At 43.8% G+C, this 21,902-nt stretch overlaps 3 protein-coding genes across 3 annotated transcripts; 1 reads left to right on the top strand and 2 right to left on the bottom strand.

Moving 5' to 3' along the window:
• kdelr3 (KDEL endoplasmic reticulum protein retention receptor 3) lies at nt 1-7,210 on the top strand. The gene is made up of 5 exons (XM_080524215.1): nt 1-385; nt 1,000-1,100; nt 1,753-1,911; nt 5,871-6,123; nt 6,348-7,210. Exons 1-5 carry the CDS (start codon nt 295-297, stop codon nt 6,386-6,388), a joined length of 645 nt encoding a protein of 214 aa, XP_080380341.1. The 5' UTR covers nt 1-294; the 3' UTR covers nt 6,389-7,210.
• Nucleotides 7,211-8,070: 860 nt separating this feature from the next.
• LOC308150618 (GTPase IMAP family member 9) lies at nt 8,071-11,302 on the bottom strand (the record flags this gene model as incomplete). Its single annotated transcript, XM_080523432.1, has 2 exons — nt 8,071-9,107; nt 11,167-11,302. The coding sequence occupies 2 exons, from the start codon at nt 11,300-11,302 to the stop codon at nt 8,071-8,073; spliced, it is 1,173 nt and encodes a 390-aa protein (XP_080379558.1).
• A 768-nt stretch (nt 11,303-12,070) lies between these two features.
• On the bottom strand, nt 12,071-21,500 carry LOC308150617 (ankyrin repeat and fibronectin type-III domain-containing protein 1; the record flags this gene model as incomplete). Its single annotated transcript, XM_080523431.1, has 17 exons — nt 12,071-12,837; nt 13,208-13,412; nt 13,985-14,151; nt 14,341-14,503; nt 14,819-15,002; nt 15,356-15,522; nt 15,872-16,093; nt 16,455-16,574; nt 16,708-16,840; nt 17,269-17,368; nt 17,772-17,879; nt 18,608-18,698; nt 18,887-18,984; nt 19,843-19,959; nt 20,154-20,354; nt 20,675-20,966; nt 21,339-21,500. The coding sequence occupies 17 exons, from the start codon at nt 21,498-21,500 to the stop codon at nt 12,071-12,073; spliced, it is 3,297 nt and encodes a 1,098-aa protein (XP_080379557.1).
• Nucleotides 21,501-21,902: the final 402 nt, after the last annotated feature.

The following is a 21,902-nucleotide window of genomic DNA, read 5'->3' as shown; positions in this document are numbered from 1 at the left end:
CCTATGCAAAAAAAACTTCTGGAAATTATTATCGTAGCCTGCATGTGCATTATATCGAAAGAAGAAAGATAATTTGTGCACTTTTCTTTTTGGGGGGGGAATTGTTTTATTTTTCCTACGGTGGATTCTAAAACCATTTAACTTTATTTCGGGTTCTCTACGAAGAGTAGAGCCTAGGTTACATTAGTCGGAGGCCTTACATTATTACACACTTTTGTAATATAGGTTTAGTCGATATCCTCGCTTTTTTATACGTGCCAGACTTTCTGGGTTTTTGTATTCCACCAAGACAACATGAACATTTTTCGTCTAGCCGGTGACGTGTCGCATCTCGTTGCTATCATCGTTCTGGTTCTCAAGATATGGAAGTCCAAATCCTGTGCTGGTATGTTGTTTTGACCATGTTTATGTCCACAGGACGTTTATTCTACATGAGTCTAGTTGTCTAACAGCTACAGAACTTCTGGGTGAATATTAACTGTCCACCACAAGAGTCTTTCACTGTATGACTGTCTGCGCTTTTATGATCAATGTGTAAACAAACCTGGAAACACAGGAAATTGCATATGATCACATTTATAGACGACTGGTCATTCTATTTCATAAGTTGACAACATTAATTAAATGATCGTCCTGCTGTCATTAAGTCTACACATGAGAGATGCCTAACTGTACTTGACGTAAGGCTGCGCTGCCCTAGAAGGTATTCAGCTCGTCGCATGATTGACTGTACTTTGAGTTGTTGTCGCAACTCGAGTAACAACCATATCAACACGAATCCTAACTTCAATCGGTTACATTGAAACATTTTGTGACCACAGTCAGTGAATCACTTTTAAAGTGATGACCACTTGGCCTCCAACTTCAAAACATGATCACTCACCTGTATGTTACGTGGCAAATAAGAGTTGCACGGATGCCTACTACAGCCTGCAGGCAGGCACAAGTAACTTGTCTTTGTGTGTGTCTTACGAAATGATTGGTATTCTATCCCTGCAGGTATTTCTGGGAAGTCTCAGGTGCTTTTTGCAGTAGTCTTCACCACCAGATACCTGGACCTCTTCACTAGTTTTATCTCCATCTACAACACTATTATGAAGGTTAGTGACACAGCAGCTAAAGCTGTGCTAAGGTTTCATCTTCCGTCCAAGAGAACTACAATACTGGGTGAACAGGTATTTGCCCTGTCACAGCCCTAACACACCTCCTGTTTCAAATAATCAACTTTTGATGGTCTTGACCATGATTAATTCAATCAGGAGTGTTTGTGCTGGGCTGGGCTGGGCTGGAACCGTGCCTGCACATCCCCACTAGCTATACTATACAGGACCAGAATTGGAGAAACCGGTCTTGTATAATGAAGTAATAAGCATATCTGCACATCTGATATTGTAAGTGCAGGTGCAAACAGAGTATGAATAAACATATGAAACTGTAAAGAGAAGAAAAAAAACTCAATGCAACACTGCTTATCGCAAAGATCACTGAATCTGATGATCACTGACGTTTCGGTCCAGAGACCTTCTTCAGAGTGTAAGCTTGGTTGCATGGAGTTTTTCTTTCTTTATAAGAGACCCTTTAAGGGCCAGTTTTACAGACAAGACTTAAACCTAGTCCAGGATTAAATCATACTTGCAATGGAAAATCTCCATTGAGGATGCTTTTTAGACTAGGATTTAATAGGTCTTAATCTGCATCCATGAAACCAGCCCTAAAAAGTGACTTAAAATCCCTTGTTGCTGTTTCTACTAGGTGGTGTTCCTGGCCTTGGCCTATGCCACTGTCTACCTGATCTACATGCGCTTCAGAAGCACCAACGACTCAGAGAGCGACTCGTTCCGTGTTGAGTTCCTGCTGGTGCCTGTGGCTGGGCTGTCCTTCCTGGAGAATTACGCCTTCGCTCCACTGGAGGTAAACAAACTCTTTAGGTCTGAAGCATGGGAGGCTGGTGGAGGTAGATATCTGAGGACGGGTTTCATTGTAATGAGATTTACATACTTCCATTACAATAAGCCTGTCCTCTGATTACGACCTCCACCAGCTTCCACTGGCCTAATGTCCTGTGTGTCTGAGGCTATAGTGCATATCATTGTTGGATCCATTGTCTTATGGCAGAAAGCGTGACGGTTGCATCTGCACTAATGGAGACTCAGATTGTCCTATAGGAATGACAGTACCTATTACTACATCACAGCATATGAATATAATGAGGGGGTACAATGTGGGCAATGGAGTTAGGTTCATTCTCACTGTTTCCCTGTATGGGAAAAATAATTGAAATGGCTGCCCACGAACAACTTAACTTATTTGACCCTAAATGGTCTCTTTGATGACTTTCAATCAGGCTTTCGCCCCCTACATAGCACTGAAACAGCCCATATTAAGGTCCTAAATGGCATTAGTGTAAATAACGATTCCAGAAAAATCTCAGTTTTGGTACTACTATCTTAGCGCTGCCTTTGACACTGTAGACCACAACATTCTAATAAATAAAAACTTGGGTAGGACTTTCGGGCACTGTCCTAAACTGGTTTAGATCCTACCTACAGATCAGAAACTACTATGTCTCCATTGGCAACTTTGTGTCCGACCAAATTAATATGACATGTGGAGTTCCCTAAGGATCAATCCTTGGCCCCCTTCTATTCAATCTCTACATGCTTCCATTGGGACACATCCTAAAAAAGATCAATATTGCCTACCACAACTGTGCGGAAGACACTCAAATCTACAAAGCTTTCTCAACGTACGACTATAGTCCCATCGACAATCTCTGTAATTGCATTGAACAAATAAACGCCTGGATGAGACAAAACTTCCTCCAACTAAACAAGGACAAAACAGAGATAATTGTATTCGGTGCACCTGACAAAAGATCAAAAGTCAGTGCAAAACTTGATTCTCTCTCTCTTCAAACAAAAAAACAGGTCAGAAATCTTTGTGTAATTGTAAACAAGAATGAGAGGTTTCATGTCCAAACAAGACCTTGAAAAAGTCATCCATGCATTTCGAGTAGACTTGATTATTGTAATGGTCTACTAATAGTCCTATCTAAAGGAGCTGTTCGTAAATTGCAGCTCATCCAAAACGCCACTGCTATGGTCCTAACAAAAACAAAGACATTTTAACACATTACACCAAACCTGAGATCTCTACACTAGCTACCAGTCTCTCAGAGAATTGAATTGAAGTACTCCTAATTGCATTAGGGATGGACGGTTTCCAATTATTGAAACCGAAAAACCGTCAAAGACTAAAACCGGGGTTTTCCGGTGAACCGAAAAAAAAGAAAAAAAAAAAGAAAGAAAGAAAGAGCGCCAATTTCTAATAATTGAGCCCTACTGCTACAATACACTCATGTCGAACACCATTAAAACACCGTAAGCACAGTCGCAACACATTTAGGCTACTTAGTTTCACAAATATAAGTGGAAAGGCAGACTTTTGTAAGCTACACCATACATGAAAACACATGAACACTTAACACACCAGCTCCCGCTGATCCAGGGTGCACGCCTGCACGGAAGATCATCTCTTGGAACAGCGTCTTCATTGAATGAACTGCTTTCTCAATATCTTGGTTCTTAGACAAAGTTTCAGCTGCTGCTCAATGTATTTAAATATTTGAATACTGCTCAATAATCACTGAAATATTAGACTTAGAATTATGCAGTGAACATACTTAAAGCTTTTCATAAAAACCACATGCCGCGAGACTGACTCGTCCTGAACTGTCGTAAGTCAATCAACAAAGAATGCCCCATCAAAATAAAAGTGCCCATGGTAGAGCTGTCAAAATAGAGCTTTCAAAATAAATGTACTAATACAGATAGAGATAAATACAGAACTACCTTTGCGTCACTAAGTGACCGCGTATCTTCTGAGACATGCGTTCTGTCATCACTTTCAGTAGCGCCTTCACACACAGTGGCGCTGTGCACAAACACTCTTGATCCGTATAGCTCTTGTTTTATTATATTGTGGTTTAGTAAATACTGCACTTGGAGTTACATTCAATGCATGATTTGTGCTATAGAACATAAATAAAGTTTGATTGATTGATTGATATCAAATCAAATCACATTTTATTTCTATAGCGCATTTCTCACAAAAGTGACCCAATGCGCTTTACAGAGAGCAGCGAAAATGATCTTATTAAATGTAAGCGAGTAATTGTAAAAAAAACTTTCCTATCTACCAATAACTGAAGGCAACTATCTTTCCCATAGAGTGATTCGTTACCCTTAAATATAATCCCAATTAGATATTAATCCTCAGTTATTCTTCACAACTGACCAAACCTCTCACTCATTGCGCGGCAGATTCAGACTGTATCATTGTTATTTTCACACACGACAAACATGTGACATGTTCCAGTTTTATTCTTTGAACAACATAGAATATACAATAGAATAGAAAACGTACCACACACCACACACTCTTGTACACACTCTAGGCATGTATTATATAGCAATCTATGATATCTTGATAAAATGTAAAAAAAATAAAAAAAATAAAAAAATAATCTGGTTTCAGACGGTTTTGATAAAAAACCGTTTCTATTTTTATAAACCCCGGTTTTCGGTATAACCGAAAAACCGTCCATCCCTAAATTGCATACAAATTGGATCAAAATACCTATCAGATCTCCCACCCTATATTCCAGCAAGGCCCCTAAGGTCAGCTGAGACAAATCAACGAATCATTCCAAGAGTGAAAACAAAACACAGTGAAGCATCTTTCAATCACTCTGTGCTCCTGGAACAAACTCCCGGAAGAAATCAAACAGGCTCAAACCCTAAAAATGCTTAAAACTAAGCTAAAAACCTTCATGTTTTGCACCAGTTATGAATGATCACTAACACTCTATCTATGTCTTATCCGTTATCTGTTATCCTATTAAATGTTTTATCTTTTTACTTCTTAAATCTGCAGCAGTTATGAGTTTAGGCTGAAACATGCTGAATCGTCCATAATCCAGCTGCTGTGAATTCACTGTAAATTTAGGCCGAATGTGTTTGCAAACGTGTCATTTTACACTGCGATCTCACACACCGTATCGGCCAGGATAGCAGTTGAATACAGATGCAGTATCAAATGTGTCATTTTACACTGCAATCTCACATGCCGTATCGGGCAGAATAGCGGTTGAATATAGATGCAGTAATAGTTTTTAAAATGTCAAGGTCGGAGCTGACGTCTTGAAATATGAATGCAGTACCTGTAATCTCACACGGGGTATCGGGAAGGATAGTGGTTGAATATAGATGCAGTAATAGTTTTAAAAATGTCAAGGTCGGAGCTGACGTCTTGAAATATGAATACGTGCAGCCCACTACCTGTGATAATCTGCGACCTTATTCCTGTATCGTGGTAGGATACTTATACAAGGTGCAGAGGTTTATCTCTCTGAGAGACATAACACTTTTATCTATCTTTTTATTCATTGTATATTATCTTGTTAAATGTTTATCTATTTATTTTCTCTCTATATATATTCTTGTCATTTTAATTTTCTTACTATTCTCCTCTTGCTGTATTTTTAATGCTGTATGTAAAGCACTTCTGAATTGCCCCTGTTGTATGAAATGTGCTATACAAAAAAACTTGCCTTGCCTTGCCTTGCCAAGGATGATAAGGGACATTTATACTGAGTTCTAACTATAGCTCACACATTTCAGTTGTTACTATAACATCCCCCTTGGGCCAATCAGTGTAATTTTGTAAATGTTTCATCAAAATTGGCCCAGTGGTGTCTGAGATGTCGCATGTGACATATACACGTCCCCTGATGGATTTCATTACGGAGGACAGTAAGGCTCCTTACCATACCAACACCCCTGAATATCATGCTTACCTTTGGTGTGTAGATCCTGTGGACCTTCTCCATCTACCTGGAGTCGGTGGCAATCTTGCCCCAGCTCTTCATGATCACCAAGACCGGGGAGGCAGAGTCCATCACCACCCACTACCTGTTCTTCCTGGGTCTCTACCGCGCCCTGTACCTGGCCAACTGGGTGTGGCGCTACCACACAGAGGGATTCTTCGACCAGATCGCTGTGGTGTCCGGTGTGGTGCAGACCATCTTCTACTGCGACTTCTTCTACCTTTACGTCACCAGGGGTAAGTAGTATGAGGAGCCTGGGAGAAGTTGGTAGGGTGTCAACCTGTACTGGGGTAGTGGTAGTGGTAGTGGTGGTGGCAGTGGATAGGGAGTTGGACTGGTGATCAGAAGGTCATGAGTTCAAATCCCACCTGGGAACACCACCACTAGTGTGTTTAGTGTTTAGTTTACCTTTAACATCCCGTTGACCTTGTTGTTCTCTTTCCCTCCCGTTTCTCAACAGTGCTCCAAGGAAGAAAGATGGGTCTGCCCATGCCCGTCTAAAGAAGGGTCAGTGAGGTTTTAAGCAGCTCCCATTTTGTACAATTTTCAATTGTCCCAGCAATTGAAAGCACCCCTGCCCACCCAGTATACCAAGTTGTGTATACCCCAGAACCTTGAGTATACCAAGTTGTGTATACCCCAGAACCTTGAGTATACCAAGTTGTGTATACCCCAGAACCTTGAGTATACCAAGTTGTGTATACCCCAGAACCTTGAGTATACCAAGTTGTGTATACCCCAGAACCTTGAGTATACCAAGTTGTGTATACTCTCCAGAGGACGAATGTTGTATTCATGGTACCAAGGTGTTTGTTGTTCAACGTTTGTGGATGTGTGCTTCTTCTTTCAATAAGATGACCAAAGAACGTTGTTCTATATATTTGTGCATGTGTGAGGAACTGAATGTTTGTGGAAATGTAGTATGTCTAATAACTGTGGGAATCTTTCTTTTATTACTCTTGCCTTATCTTCCTTCATAGAAGCAGATATATAGGAAGTTGGCCATCTTTAGTCAAAAGTTAGTGGTGCCTACATTTTCTTTTTATAGTATATGGCACATCTTTTGAATGTCATACATTGTTTATCATTGTTTTTTTTGTTTTTTCTGCTTTCATTTCTTTTTACAATCAGTACTGTACATTAAAACAGTGGCCAAGTAACTCTACAAAAGCCTTAAAGGTTAACATGGTTTCAACAATTCACATTTGAGTCATGTATTAAGGCTGCTATGGGCCATACAGTACTGTATGTGCAGGTATACACCCTCCTTGTCAAAGCTCTATTGTTATGTTTTGCCTTTATGAACATAAGTTAAGATAGACCCCATAAAGAATACCAATGTGATGTCTGTGCCTCGTGTCTGTCCACCTTTTTGAGTGAGGTATGTATACCAAGTTTCTTGGTTGCTTTAGTTTTCACCAGTATTTTCCATTCCATTTCTCATGAGAGGAAAATATAAAGTCACATATGAAGCCAAAGATGTCTTTTAATTGCTGAGGTATAGTGTTTAACACTTACAAAATAGTTAAATTCATATGTCAAATTTTTATTGTGCAGACATTTGGACTCAGATTACATTGTCATATCAGATTAATGCTTAAAAATGGAACGGTACTTAAATGGTTGATCCGGTTCTTCTCTGTTGAGTGCTTAAGGTGTGTTTCACTAGACCAGGATGTTTAATTTTCACACACTCACTCACAGACACACACAGAGCGCACACGCACACACACACACACACACACACACACACACACACACGCACGCACACACACACGCACACACACACACACGCACACACACACACACACACACACACACACACACACACACACACGCACACACACACACACACACACACACACACACACACACACACACACACACACACACACACACACACACACACACAGTCTAACAGCATTATTAAACAAGTTAGTCTACAATCACTGACAATGGATAAATGAAGTGATGTTGTGCAGCAAGGCAACTATAGTAGCTACTCTCATCCTAAGTCAATGTGATGTTTTTTTTCTTTTTCTGTTAATAATAACAGTGGAGTGATAAAACACTGTGTGTAACTTCTTAATTTGCACTTAAGAGACGACCTTCACCTTCCCCTGAGGAGTCCCGAAACACCGTAGTGAAAATTTTATTCTTGAATAACAGGCAGCGTCCTCCTCTCAGTGTAAGAAGGTTTTGCGGTGTTTGTACAACACTTTACCCCCCTCTCTCACGGCTCCTCCCACAACTTTGGCAGCTGACGTGATTGACAGCGGTGAGACGGCCAAAGCCGCCACCCTCTCCACGGCCTTCACCTTCTTCAGGCCCTTCTTCCCCTTCCCTGAGACCCCGGCCCCCTCAGCCGCACCCCTCCCCAGGGCGGTCACCAGCTCACATAAGAAAAGCTTCTCCGCCTTCTTCTTAGTTACCTCTTCCTCCTTTTTACCCCCCTCCTCCTCTTCTTTCTTTTTCTCCAGTCCCTCTATCTCTTGCCCTGGCTTCCCCTTCCCCTTCTCCCCCTCCTCCTTCCCCTGTGTCAAAAGACCCTCCTTCCTTTCTCCCAGAATGCTCTGTTGCACCTCCCTGATGGCTCTCTCGGCCTCCTGGTACATCTCGCCGGTGTAGCAGCCCCCTCCATTGACCGCCACCATCTTGTCCACCTTCTCCAGGAGCGTCGTGACCTGAGGGCTGTCAGTTGTCCTGCTGCTGCTGTTGTCAAAGACATGATACCCTCCCTGGCAGCTGCCTACGAACTCAGACAGCTCCTCACTCTCCTTCAGATAGTCCTCGATGCTCTTCCCCTTCAGCCGGTCGCCCCAGGTGAACAGCACTATGGTATACCTGGTGGCCTGTCGTCCGAAGGTGGCCTTGATCCACGCCAGGGCGTCCTTCTCCTCCTGGGTGAACCTGCCAGGCTGGAGGGTCACCAGGAAGGCGTGGGGGCCGGGGCAGGACAGGACCACGCAGCGGCCCACCTCAGCGGTCACCTCCTGGGGGGAGAGGCGCGTGTCGAAGAGCCCCGGGGTGTCAGTCACGGAGAGGCTCCGTCCAGCCACAACTCCTCTCTGCCGGTCACACTGACCGGTGACGGAGCACGGCGAGACGGCCACCCGGAAGGCCTCCCTGCCCAGGATGGTGTTGCCAGAGGAGCTCCTGCCTGAGCCGGTCTTCCCCACCAGAACGATCCTCAGGTCATCAGTACTGGGCTGTGGAGCTGCTTCACATGGTGGGGACACAATATACAGTGACATAGAACATCTGTGTTAGTGAATCTGACCCTCATAATGACCAAACTAATCTACAATTATACCTATAGGAACAGGTATTCCTGATACAGATTTGGTCATGTCAAGGGGAGAACTTTATTCTAAATTATCTATTCTACACAAGAGCAATGTATTAGTTTGAGGTTTATTTCTTAAGTGCTATTGATTATTTAAATTGTATAAGCCATGAAATAATTATACACTTGACTTAAATTAAACAATAAATTAAGTCTACAATCAGTATATTTAAAAAAATATATGATTTCACACAATCGAACATAAGCTACAGTTATATATAGACTGGACAGTTCAATGACAATCAATTTATAGTTCGCAATGTATTTTAGAAGTTCCATACCTGGCTTCGATGCAGCGCATTCCAATGACGCCATTCCAGCCGTCCAAAATGAGCCGAAGCGAGCACAGATGAAAGTACGTTTTATTCAAGTAATAGCCCTATAATCGCTGGAATTAGATACTCGTTTCTGCTGCAGCTTGTATTACCACCCCTGATTCAATCTTGGCTAAAGTCTTTACATGGGGAAAGCTTTTGTTATCCATATCTTTTCTACACAGTTCATTTTCGCATGCCGCAGCAAAGATGCTGCAGACATGATGTCACTGTGGTGATGCGCGCACGCGGCCGGACAGTCTGCGCTCGGTGCGCTCCACTGGGACCAGGTTCCCACGTGCGATGTTTATCTAATCTGTCATTACAGTAGACCTATTCATCTATTCAGATGTACAATTAAGTTATCTCACTTTAGATCCATGACACAGCATTATTCTGCATAGCATATGCTCAGGAATCAGAAGAGAAGGATTTTGCTGTAAAAGTTGGTAGAATGGAGATGATGATGGCATTTAACAGCTTTTGATTTAATGATCACATAATTATGATGAAACATGAAATACTACAGCACCATTTGGTAACTTTAAGGAGAGACTATTTGACAGATTTGTATTAATGTCTACTGTTGTGCTGAAAGGACAAAAGTGCAAACAGGTAAATAGAATAAAACACAAGTACAGTACATACAACATTTCAGCTGGTATAGTAAATGTCTACAAGGGCAGGAATATGTTCATCCTTGTCCTGTATGGAGAGCTTCAAGTTACGCCCAGCCCCATAGTTGGAATACAATGAGTAACCCGCATGTACAGGTGCTGGTCATATAATTAGAATATCATCAAAAAGTTCATTTATGTCAGTAATTCCATTCAAAAAGTAAAACTTGTATATTATATTCATTCATTACACACAGACTGATATATTTCAAATGTTTATTTCTTTTAATTTTGATGATTATTACTGACAACTAATGAAGATCCCAAATACAGTATCTCAGAAAATTAGAATATTACTTAAGACCAATACAAAACAAGTTTTTATTTTATTTTATGTTGGCCAACTGAAAAGTATGAACATGGAAAGTATGAGCATGTACAGCACTCAATACTTAGTTGGGGCTCCTTTTGCCTGAATTACTGCAGCAATGCGGCGTGGCATGGAGTCCGTCAGTCTGTGGCACTGCTCAGGTGTTATGAGAGCCCAGGTTGCTCTGATAGTGGCCTTCAGCTCTTCTGCATTGTTGGGTCTGGCGCATCGCATCTTCCTCTTCACAATACCCCATAGATTTTCTATGGGGCTAAGGTCAGGCGAGTTTGCTGGCCAATTAAGAACAGGGATACCATGGTCCTTAAACCAGGTACTGGTAGCTTTGGCACTGTATGCAGGTGCCAAGTCCTGTTGGAAAATGAAATCTGCATCTACATAAAGTTGGTCAGCAGCAGGAAGCATGAAGTGCTCTAAAACTTCCTGGTAGACGGCTGTGTTGACCCTGGACCTCAGAAAACACAGTGGACCAACACCAGCAGATGACATGGCACCCCAGACCATCACTGATGGTGGAAACTTTACACTGGACTTCAAGCAACGTGGATTCTGTGCCTCTCCTCTCTTCCTCCAGACTCTGGGACCTTGGTTTCCAAAGGAAATGCAAAAGTTACTTTCATCAGAGAACATAACTTTGGACCACTCAGCAGCAGTCCAGTCCTTTTTGTCTTTAGCCCAGGCGAGACGCTTCTGACACTGTCTCTTGTTCAAGAGTGGCTTGACACAAGGAATGCGACAGCTGAAACCCATGTCTTGCATACGTCTGTGTGTGGTGGTTCTTGAAGCACTGACTCCAGCTGCAGTCCACTCTTTGTGAATCTCCCCCACATTTTTTAATCGGCTTTGTTTCACAATCCTCTCCAGGGTGCGGTTATCCCTATTGCTTGTACACTGTTTTCTACCACATCTTTTCCTTCCCTTCGCCTCTCTATTAATTTGCTTGGACACAGAGCTCTGTGAACAGCCAGCCTCTTTAGCAATGACCTTTTGTGTCTTGCCCTTCTTGTGCAAGGTGTCAGTGGTCGTCTTTTGGACAACTGTCAGGTCAGCAGTCTTCCCCATGATTGTGTAGCCTACAGAACTGGACTGAGGGACCATTTAAAGGCGTTTGCAGGTGTTTTGAGTTAATTAGCTGATTAGAGTGTGGCACCAGGTGTCTTCAATATTGAACTTTTTCACAATATTCAAATGTTCTGAGATACTGAATTTGGGGTTTTCATTAGTTGTCAGTAATAATCATCAAAATTAAAAGCAATAAACACTTGAAATATATCAGTCTGTGTGGAATGAATGAACAAGTTTCACTTTTTTAATGGAATTACTGAAATAAATCAACTTGTTGATGATATTCTAATTATATGACCAGCACAGATTACGTAGTGGTTGTGCATGATTTTATAACTAGTGAAGATAACCACAATCACGTCTTGTATATACATTTGTTGAGACAGGTACAAGTGAGTCCAACCTAGATCAGTCTGTTTTCGGTAACATGTTGGTTCATCATGTCTTAATACATCAGGAGGAAGACTGGGGAGAGGAGGTGTCCCATTCTACCAGGTTCCGGACTGGAAAGGTGCCCCCCCTGCTGTCAACCTGGGCCACTGCGCTCTCTGTAGGTAAATCCCAGCTCAGGACAGGGGTGGTCCCCGGAATGGGAACAGGGAGAGACGTGGCATGCTCCTCTAAATTACCCGAGAACCCTGTACCCGCACAGTCTCCCAAACTGAAGCCTGATGTCAGAGTGTTGTCGTGACAACCGACATCTGCATGAGAGCAGAGCTCGGGTCCGCCCATCGAGTCAGAGTTTGTCAGGCCAAAGAAAGTATCGCTGCTGCTCACTCCAAGACCCTCCAAGGTGCCGAACACATCCAGAGCGTTGGGCATATGATCCACGCCATCCTCCTCCTCTATCAAACTTAATGTAGGGAAGATGTCCAGCCTTGCTATAGGCTGGATCACATCACTAGCTAGGCTGTGAGGACAGCCCAGCTCTCCACAGAAAGCACCTGACATGGCCAAGTCAACAGAGACCACATTTGATTGGCCCACAGTGTCTTCAAATACCACTCCTGGCTGGCTTATGCCTTCGACTCCTAATCCTGATTGGGCTAGGCTGGTAAGATCAACACTTGATTGGGCGTTGAGGTCCACAGGGTACCCCCCTTTGATGACCCCCTCCACTAAACACACAGCCAGTGTCTCTTCAGGGATCCCCAGGACACATACGGGGTCTTTGATCCCACCGTTGACAACCTCAAATGTGGCTGACTGACTCGCACTCTCTGGAAGGATGGAAAAGAAAAGTAGAGATGAAACAATTGTTAGGTTTTTACAACTCATGAAAGATGACCTTATAGAAGTGGTATAGACAGGTTGTTGCAGTATAAAGTGACTGATGTTTTTTCCTCACCTCTGCTCTCTAAACCCCATAACTACCTATATGTAAATGTCCATGGTAAGGAAAGAGTTTGTGTTTCTGTAAATGTTCTGGTTTGGTTCTTTATCTTCAAACTTACAGTAAGTAGGGTTACTATTTTTTGTGAGCTGAATAAATGTCACAGCAATGAGAGAAGAGAGAAGAGAGAAGAGAGAGAGATACACAAGAGATTTAGTTGTTACCTAAGTAGTACAAATATATAGTATCTGGTCTACCTGATATGGGTAATATCCTCTGGCTGTTTAAACGAAGGGGCCAGAGTCTGGAAGTGAGACTCTCTTCCTCCTCGTTGTCTGGGCGGGGAGGTGGATCTCCTCCCATGACCAGGCCCAGGGGCACGGCTCCCACCCACTGTCTGGACCGGACGCACTGCAGGACGTCCATCATCCAGCGGGCCTCCCGCCACACCACATCAAGACTCTAAACAAAAAAATTGAGAGAATTAGAGAAATAGACAGAAATAGAGAGATGGAATCAAAATGTGTCGACCGAGAGCTCTAGCAGATTTTCCCCCCCCCTGGCTACAGTATGTGATGCAGTTCGAAGGCTCTGCTTGTAGACTTGGTGTTCCTGGTCATTTTCTTTTCTGCTGCAGCTTGTATGCTCCTTTCCCTTCTTGTTTTTTTAGGTTTTTTTTCTTTCCTAGCACCAGGGGAGCCACCCCTCCTAAATTTCGTTGTTTGGTACCTGTACTATAGCAATGACAATAAAGACCATTCATTCATTCATTCATTCATTCATTCATGTACCACCCTTGATTCAAGGCTAGAGTCTACTTTAGATTTGGCTTAAGTCTTTACATGGGGAAAGCTTTTGTTATCCATATCTTTTCTACACAGTTCATTTTCGCATGAAAAACTCCCTGGCCTTATTTATAAGTGCTCATTCTCTCTCAGATGCACATACTAGACTTTCTAGACTTTTTTCCTTTACAAGGCTAAACAACATTCTCTTTTGAAAGGTGTTTTGGATCTCACAATAGGTGAGCTCACCTGTGAGAGCTGAGTGATGTGGCTGAGGCGCTCCCTGGCCTCCTGCACCTCCTTGGTGTCCAGTGCTTCTCTCAAAGCCTGCTGGGAGAGATGGGTGTCCAGCTCCAACCGCACCCAGGCCTGACAGTAGTGAGACAGGAAGTCTCGTTCGTACGTCCAGAAGTGCACTACAGGACGTGAGGTCACAAAGGGAACACATAAATCCTTCAACTCTGATATTTCAATTCTAACACCAACTCCACGCCAATGATTTAAATTGTTGGATCCCAATAGCATAAAAGAAAGACTGTATGCTATAAATATTCCCTCTCTATGACCCCAAGCCAGGTGTCTCCACTCCAAGGCAAAATACTGACCCAGCTCAAAGATCTGCAGGGGCATAGTGAGGCCTGCCTCCTTGGTGCCCACTAGTGGCCAGTAGCTGGAACTGAAGTCCTCGCTTGGGGGTAGCAGAAGCAGCATGGAGAGCTTTTCACCAAACTGCAGCACCTCCCTAGTGTACACACCATACTGATACGCCTGGTGAGTAAAATAGGGGAAGAGAGAGCGAGAGATAAAAGGAGGAATCGGAGAAGAGAGAGAGAGAAAGTGAGTGGGAGATGGATGAGGGATATAGTGATGAGCAGTAGAGGCTGGTGGAGGTAGACATTGCAAGGACTGGCTCATTGTAATGCAGGTAATTCCATCCTCTGATTTCTACCTCCACCAGCCTCTACTGCTTCTGTACAGGTGCATCACATTATCATTGAATAGGCTAACAGATGTCTTCCTATCCAGTGAATCACCAGTGTAGAAAAGTCCTAATGGTGTTTGGAGGAGTGAGACCATAGTTACCCTGTAGAGGGGGATGTTGAGCTTTGTAAGCAGGATAGTCACAGCTGCTCTCAGAGACCGCACAAACTCCCCTAACCCAGAACTTTCCATCAAGGACTCGTCCCCGCCCTCTGGGCCGCCGATCAAACTCTCACCCCCATTGGCTACGGGCAACGCATGGCTCTGCAACCACGCCCATTCGTCCCTAGAAAACATTTTTTGGAAATGTCATCATCTATTCGTCAACATCTTCTATCAGTCCATATTAACTCATTTAGAGGCGAGAGTAAACAGAGTCAACCGAGTTGTCAACATTCTGGGGTGACTTTATTCACCAGAAATGCACAAGTTATTATGTTTAATTTTGTAGCCAATCAAAGTATTGTTTCTAGGGAAATACCACATAAAACACTTAACACTAGGTGGTGAGTGTTCCGGAATACTTTGGCATTCGTGAGTTAAGGTTGAGATGCTAACAGTCTGCTCTTGAGGCATGGTACATGCTAAACTCAGAGGTAGTGTGTACTATATTTAGAGGTAGTTTGTTAGCTGTGTTACCGGGACACGTGGGGGTTGTGGCGCACTCGTGTGTGGCACAGCAGGTTGGGCAGTCTCTGGGGTACCAGAACCCTGATCTGCTCCACAGAGCTACAAAGCTTCAGGATGCCCACGTACAGGCCCGGCTGGTTCAACTGAACACTCCGTCTGTGGTAGGACAGCTTGTCCTGGGGGAGGGACAGAGAGGGAGAGGCACAGTGAGAGAGAGAGAGGGAGAGAATATTTAAATTTGGATTCCTGGGGGACAATGAATTAGTCATTTGGGTCTAATGATGGAAAACGAAAAGTACTCACACAAAAATACACATGAACGCACACACACACACACACACACACACACACACACACACACACACCACACCACACACACAAACACACACACACACACACACACACACACACACACGCATACACAGACACACACAAACACACACACACACACACACACACAAACACACACACACACACACCACACCACACACACACACTGAGTCACATTCCATCTGGAAAGGTCACCTTCAGCTGCTCCGTGAGTGTGTCCATGGCAGTGGGCTCTGGGAGTAGTGGTGTTCTGCTCCGGTTCTTCTCCAGGCGGGCCAGAGGGACCCAGCGGAGGGGGGAGTCAGGGGGGTTAGGGAGGGCTGCACAATCCTTCACTGTCACCAGCAGGACGTTACCTTGCCTGTCCTTCAGGGGTTCGTAGTACACCTGCCCCAGGTCCACTGTCCCTAGACAGGACTGCAATGTCACAGGGATGAAGAAAAGGGTAAATCAGAGTCATATATAGTATCTCTGTGGCCCTGTGGTCAATTACCAGACACTGAGTAGTTTACATGTGATGTAAAATATCTGGATGAAGGGAATAAGAGAGGAAGATGAATGTGGATGTGAACTAGGCGTAGAGAGTAAGAGAAAGCTTACAGACTAGAGAAATATAAGTTATAAATATTATATATAATATATATGTTACTTTATTAAGTTTGCTTTCTGTTTGCTTGTTGAGAAGAGGCGTTTCGTAGGTTGTGGTGACTCACACATTGCTGGTGGAAGCTTGTCTTTTTCGTGAGCTTGAATGACCTCATACTTCACTTTTCCTCACCTGTAGTTGTGCCACAGCCCGCAAGATATTGTGCCTGTTCTGAAGGAGGGAAGAGGAGGAGGAGAGAGTGGAGGAGAGGGCCTGCTGGAGCCAGGGAACCTGTTGCCACGCACAGGACAACTGTTAGAGAAAAAAGAATGAAAAAGAGAAATGGATGGCGAGACTTGATTAATGTTAACACAAAATGCACACAGATCATATACACAGCTAGAGAAAAATGAAGCTTGTATCAACATTTTGATTGACAGCTAACCTTGGCGAACCAAAGGAAGTCATTAGTGATGGAGGTGGAGCAGCACTGGATCTCCACCAATGGGAGCTGGTCGTCTGTAGTGACCAGGATGTTGTCCTTGTGGTAGAAAACGGTTCCCAGATACACACCCCCCCTAACACGGAGAAAGAGAGGAGAACCACAGATGAGTTTGATCCAAAAGGAAGAGAGATAACGACAAAACAGACAGAGAATAATAGAGAGATGTGGAAAGAAAGGACGGAGAAGGAGAGAGACAAAGATTTGTTTCAAAGAGGCAGGTCGTACAGGTACTGAGAGGACAAACTAGAGTACTCTTTCTGTAAACGTACAATTAGGGAGAGAGATGTTAGTGAAACTGAGGAGGTAGAAATCTCATTGTAATGGATGGCCTCATTGTAATGCTTGGAATGGAGTGAGTAATGGTATCAAACATGTGCGTGCCATGCATTACAGTGATCCCATCCTCCAGTTTCTACCTCCCCCAGCCTCCACTGTAGTGAAGGTAAAGCCAGGTTCATAGAGAGACAGAGTGGGTCAGTATGATTTGGCGACGTGTTTCACCTCTGTAGGAGACGGACAAACTTGGTGGCTGACTGGAAGAGCTGCTTCAGGCCGCGAGACACAGACAAACGCTTACTGGGACTTTGAGGCTTAGAGCTCTCTATGGGCCAGAGGACAGAAGGATGTACAGTAAGACAGACAGTCAGACAGCCAGACAGGCAGACAATCAGACAGACAGACAGACAGACAGACAGACAGACATAGATGACCAGGTGACCAATTATATTTACATTTAATTTACTGTAGATGTATTTACAATGGAGTTTTATTGCACTTCATTGCACAAATGAAATTAATCATATCATAATCCCAACCTCTAAACATGCTAGATAATACTGAGGAATTCGTATCAGAGTTGCAACTGAGATGGAATTTGTGTTGTCGATAGGATTCAGAGCACTCTACGTTTTATATTGGATACAACACAACACACCCATCAGGGGAGGCTGGTGGAGGGCCAAACCTGAGGATTTCTACCTCCAGCAGCCTGACATGACACCCACCTATGCAGTATCCCCTGTAGTGTGGCTCTCTGGTCTGCTCCAGCACTTTCTTTACTATAGCCTCCTGGTTCCTGCTCTGGGTCTTCACCCCGATGCACTCCCTCCAGCCTGCAGACAGGGAGGACAGGAATAGTACACACACACACAGTCTTAGAAGAAAATCATTCTACTTCAACGAAATAACGTTTTGGTGCAGGGAAAGTAAAAGGGGAAGGTATTGTAGATGTTGCCCCTAGTAACCACTGATATGGGACCAGATACTGCATATATATATATAATACATATATTAACTTTTATTCATACAGATAATTAAATAAAGAACAAATTCTAATTTACAATGACGAGTGACGACCCAACCTGTCAAGGGATTAGAGGTAGGGTAATCTGATCCTTGATCAGTTTCGGTTAGAGGCAACTTCTATTTTAAGCATACAGTATATGTGACAGCAGTCGGTGAAATCGGGAACAAGTCGCCAACCAATCAAAATGTTCAGACTTTTATTGGAAAAATGTATATACATTTCAGCGCTGTTTAAAATCAATGACACACTCGTTTGTCAAGCCAAAACATTGCAATGCAATGGATTCGGTGAGTAATCCCCACTACTCTACACTAACTAGGTAGGTACTCACCGAATCCATTGCATTGCAATGTTTTGGCTTGACTAACGAGGGTGTCATTGATTTTAAACAGCGCTGGAATGTATTTATATTTTTCAGAATGAAATTCTGAACGGTCCGTCGGTTGGCAACTTGTTCCCGGTTTCACCAGCAGCTGTCACATATTATTGAACACGAAAATGACATCTCTAGTGGCTGCAGTTCCATTGACTCACTGGAGGGGGCAGCACTGACTGGGTTGGAGCTCTGCGTCAGGCCCCATCCTTTCACATTGAAGGCACTCACTCTCACAAAGTAGTGCACACCCTAGGAGAACATCATATTATTACCATGTTTTTTTATGGACAGGCCCACTCCAAGGGGAAATGCATTACTTAGCAGTTATCATTAATTCATAAGTTAACTGAGGCGGTTCAGCTTAAGTGCTGAGTTTAAGGGTTCCCAAACTTGTGTGTGTGTGTGTGTGTGTGTGTGTGTGTGTGTGTGTGTCCTACTGTTGTGAGTCCTGTGATGCTGTGGGCAGGGCTCTTGGTGTCGGTGACCTGGGCGGAGCCAAGGATGCGCTTGAAACTGGCTGAGGTGCTCCACTCCACTGTGACCAATCGACAGGAGGGGAGACAGAATGTTCTAGTTTTACAAAACACTCAAATGAAAGTGTTTAAGACTTGGTGTTTTACTGTGTCTAGCATTTTAAGTATGTCAGCTTTTTCTCGATTCTGAAAATAGATGGTTGTTTTGTAAAATCCCCAGTAGTATTTGGTGTATCTGTTGAGTAAAACTAGCGTAAAACTCAGCGTCTTTGAGCCTCGGAAAAGCGCTATATAAATTTAATGAATTATTTATTATTATTATTATTATTATTAAAACTACTAGAGCAGAGGTAGTGTAGTAGTATAGTATAGTATAGTTATAGTATAGTATAGTAGTAGTATAGTAGTAGTAGTAGTAGTAGTAGTAGTAGTAGTAGTATAGCATAGTATAGTATGGTATAGTATAGTAGCAGTAGTAGTAGTAGTAGTAGTATAGCATAGTATAGTATGGTATAGTATAGTAGCAGTAGTAGTAGTAGTAGTAGTATAGCATAGTATAGTATGGTATAGTATAGTAGCAGTAGTAGTAGTAGTAGTATAGCATAGTATAGTATGGTATAGTATAGTAGCAGTAGTAGTAGTAGTATAGTATAGTGGTAGTAGTAGTATAGTATAGTATAGTAGTAGTAGTAGTAGTATAGTATAGTATAGTATAGTATAGTATAGTAGTAGTATAGTAGTATAATGGTAGTAGTAGTATAGTATAGTATAGTAGTCGTATAGTATAGCAGTATAGTATAGTAGTAGTATAGTAGTATAATGGTAGTAGTAGTATAGTATAGTATAGTAGTCGTATAGTATAGCAGTATAGTATAGTAGTAATAATACAGGTCAATCCTGTGTGTCTCTCCTTCACCCACCTCTGTAGCGAGTGATCAGTCCAGTGGCCTTGTTGTCTTCTGGCTCTCTGAATGACACAAACAGGGACGAGGCACTGGTCACCAGCAGGGAGACACTGCTGGGAGGGCCTGGGAGGTCTGGGGGGTACAGAGAGAGAGAGAGAGAAAGAGAGAGAGAGAGAGAGAGAGAGAGACTTGCATCAAACACAGACATGGAATATGAGGCACACGTGATACAGCAACATAAACAGCGACCCCTACCAAAGGCACTGACTTCCCAACATTCTGCTCACCACCCTTTCCCCCCTGACCCTTCACCTCCGACCCCTGACCTGTGAGGCGGAAGGTCTCCCTCATCTTGCAGTACAGCTGCTGCCGGAGGGTCCAGATGCGAAGTTGCTTCTGGACATCGGCCTGCGCCTGGGGTCCCGCCCCCGCCCGGCTGAGCAGCTCCTCCCTCCTCTCCTCCACACGTCTGCTCGCCAGCTTCACCAGAGCATCCAGCTTCAACGCCCACTCAGTTGAACGACATACTGAGAGAGAGGGAAAAGGGGGGAGGCAGGGAGCGAGGGAGGGAAGATAACAGACTGGATTTGCATTCCTTATAGTGTGGGCCAAAGATAAGGAGAGTACATATTATGACTACGAGAGAGAGAGCTATAGAGAGAGAGAAAGAGAGAGAGAGAGAGAGAGAGAGAGAGAGAGACAGAGAGAGAGAACAATGGAGAGAGAGGTGGGTAGAGGTATCAGGGGGATTTGCATTGTTTACTGTATGGTCCCAGAGACAGAGAAAGGACCATTACGAGGTTCTCGACCTCTTGATCATACTGATCAAACACTGTATCCCACTCACAGACAGGGTTGTGCCTGGCTCCAGCCTTGGTCAACACGTGCAGCAGAGGGGAGTTATGGGTAAGAGCCGCCACGTCCAAAGGCACCAGGCCCTGCTCGCTCACCCTGTTCACTCCTCTCTCCCTCTCTCTTTCCCAATCCTTCTCTTTCTTCTCTCCTCTGTCCCATCCTCCTCTGTCCCATCCTCTTCCTCCTCCTCCTCCTCCTCCACTGCCACAGGCTCTGTCCCTGGACAGCAGACTCTGGACTGCCAGGGTGTCCTCATTTTCCACAGCCTCCCACAGAGTGTTATACTAACACAGGGAGAAGGAGAGGGAGGGGAGGGAGAGGTATTGGGGGGAAAGGGAGGAGAGGGAGAGGGCCAGAGAAAAACACTGTAAGAGAGTGCGGCAGTATGAACAAGTCGAAAACACCCATAAGATGATGTGCCAATATAATCAATTGTAATTCTGAACAACAGTACTAAAGCCATACACAAAAATATGAAACACAAAATACATATTTGTAATAAATGATGGTGGTGATCAGTCAATCAGAGACTTCACTTGAACATGACTAAAAGAACCAGGAGTAGCCTATGTCCTGGCCATGTGTATTGACTAGGAAAAACTCCTGGCCCTGAAAGTGACCCCCCCCCCAACCCCTATTTTACTCAGGTGTCTCACAGTGGCCGGGGCCTTGCATGGATGTTTGGGCGTGTCCGTCTCCCCGTCAACAGAGGACTCCCCGCCCCTCAGCCTGACGGACAGGTTCCTGTAGATGCGTTTGGGCGAAACGGGACCCAGAGATCGTCTCCGCTGGGGCGGGTTTCTCACCGACACAGACATGGTTCAGTGTGGACAGGAGGGCGCTGGAGCTACTGGGAACAAGGGAGGAGGTTGGAGGAATGGATGGATGGATGGAGGACACAGAGAGGGGGAGAGAGAGTGCCTTCACCTCAGGAGCCCTATACAGGCATGAAGGGAAGAGAAGAATTCCATAAAGGAGAGGGAGAGGGAGGATGATGGAAGATGACCATGCAAATGTGGAAGAGGACTATCGGAGTGCTAGAACGGAGTGCTATATAGAGTGAATAAAACACAAGATTTGTTTTCTTTTGATCTTTTGATCAATAGTAAGCAGTTGCAGTATTTATCACTACTTAGGGTGATGAACTGACTTTGCTGAACTGAGCTGAGCAGCGCTGTTTGTGTGAGTGTGATTGTGTGTGTGTGTGTGCATGTGTGTTT

Source organism: Nansenia antarctica (genome assembly GCF_963989245.1).
Source record: "Nansenia antarctica genome assembly, chromosome: 2".
Taxonomy (NCBI): Eukaryota; Metazoa; Chordata; class Actinopteri; order Argentiniformes; family Microstomatidae; genus Nansenia; species Nansenia antarctica.
This window is presented reverse-complemented; position numbering and strand designations above follow the sequence as displayed.

What these genes read in the sequence shown, in the direction of transcription:
- kdelr3 (XM_080524215.1), top strand. Translation starts at nt 295, where the DNA reads ATGAACATTTTTCGTCTAGCCGGTGACGTGTCGCATCTCGTTGCTATC. An exon ending in GAAGTCCAAATCCTGTGCTG is followed by an intron (nt 386 to 999) that starts GTATGTTGTTTT and finishes CTATCCCTGCAG; the next exon opens with GTATTTCTGGGAAGTCTCAG. An exon ending in TCTACAACACTATTATGAAG is followed by an intron (nt 1,101 to 1,752) that starts GTTAGTGACACA and finishes TGTTTCTACTAG; the next exon opens with GTGGTGTTCCTGGCCTTGGC.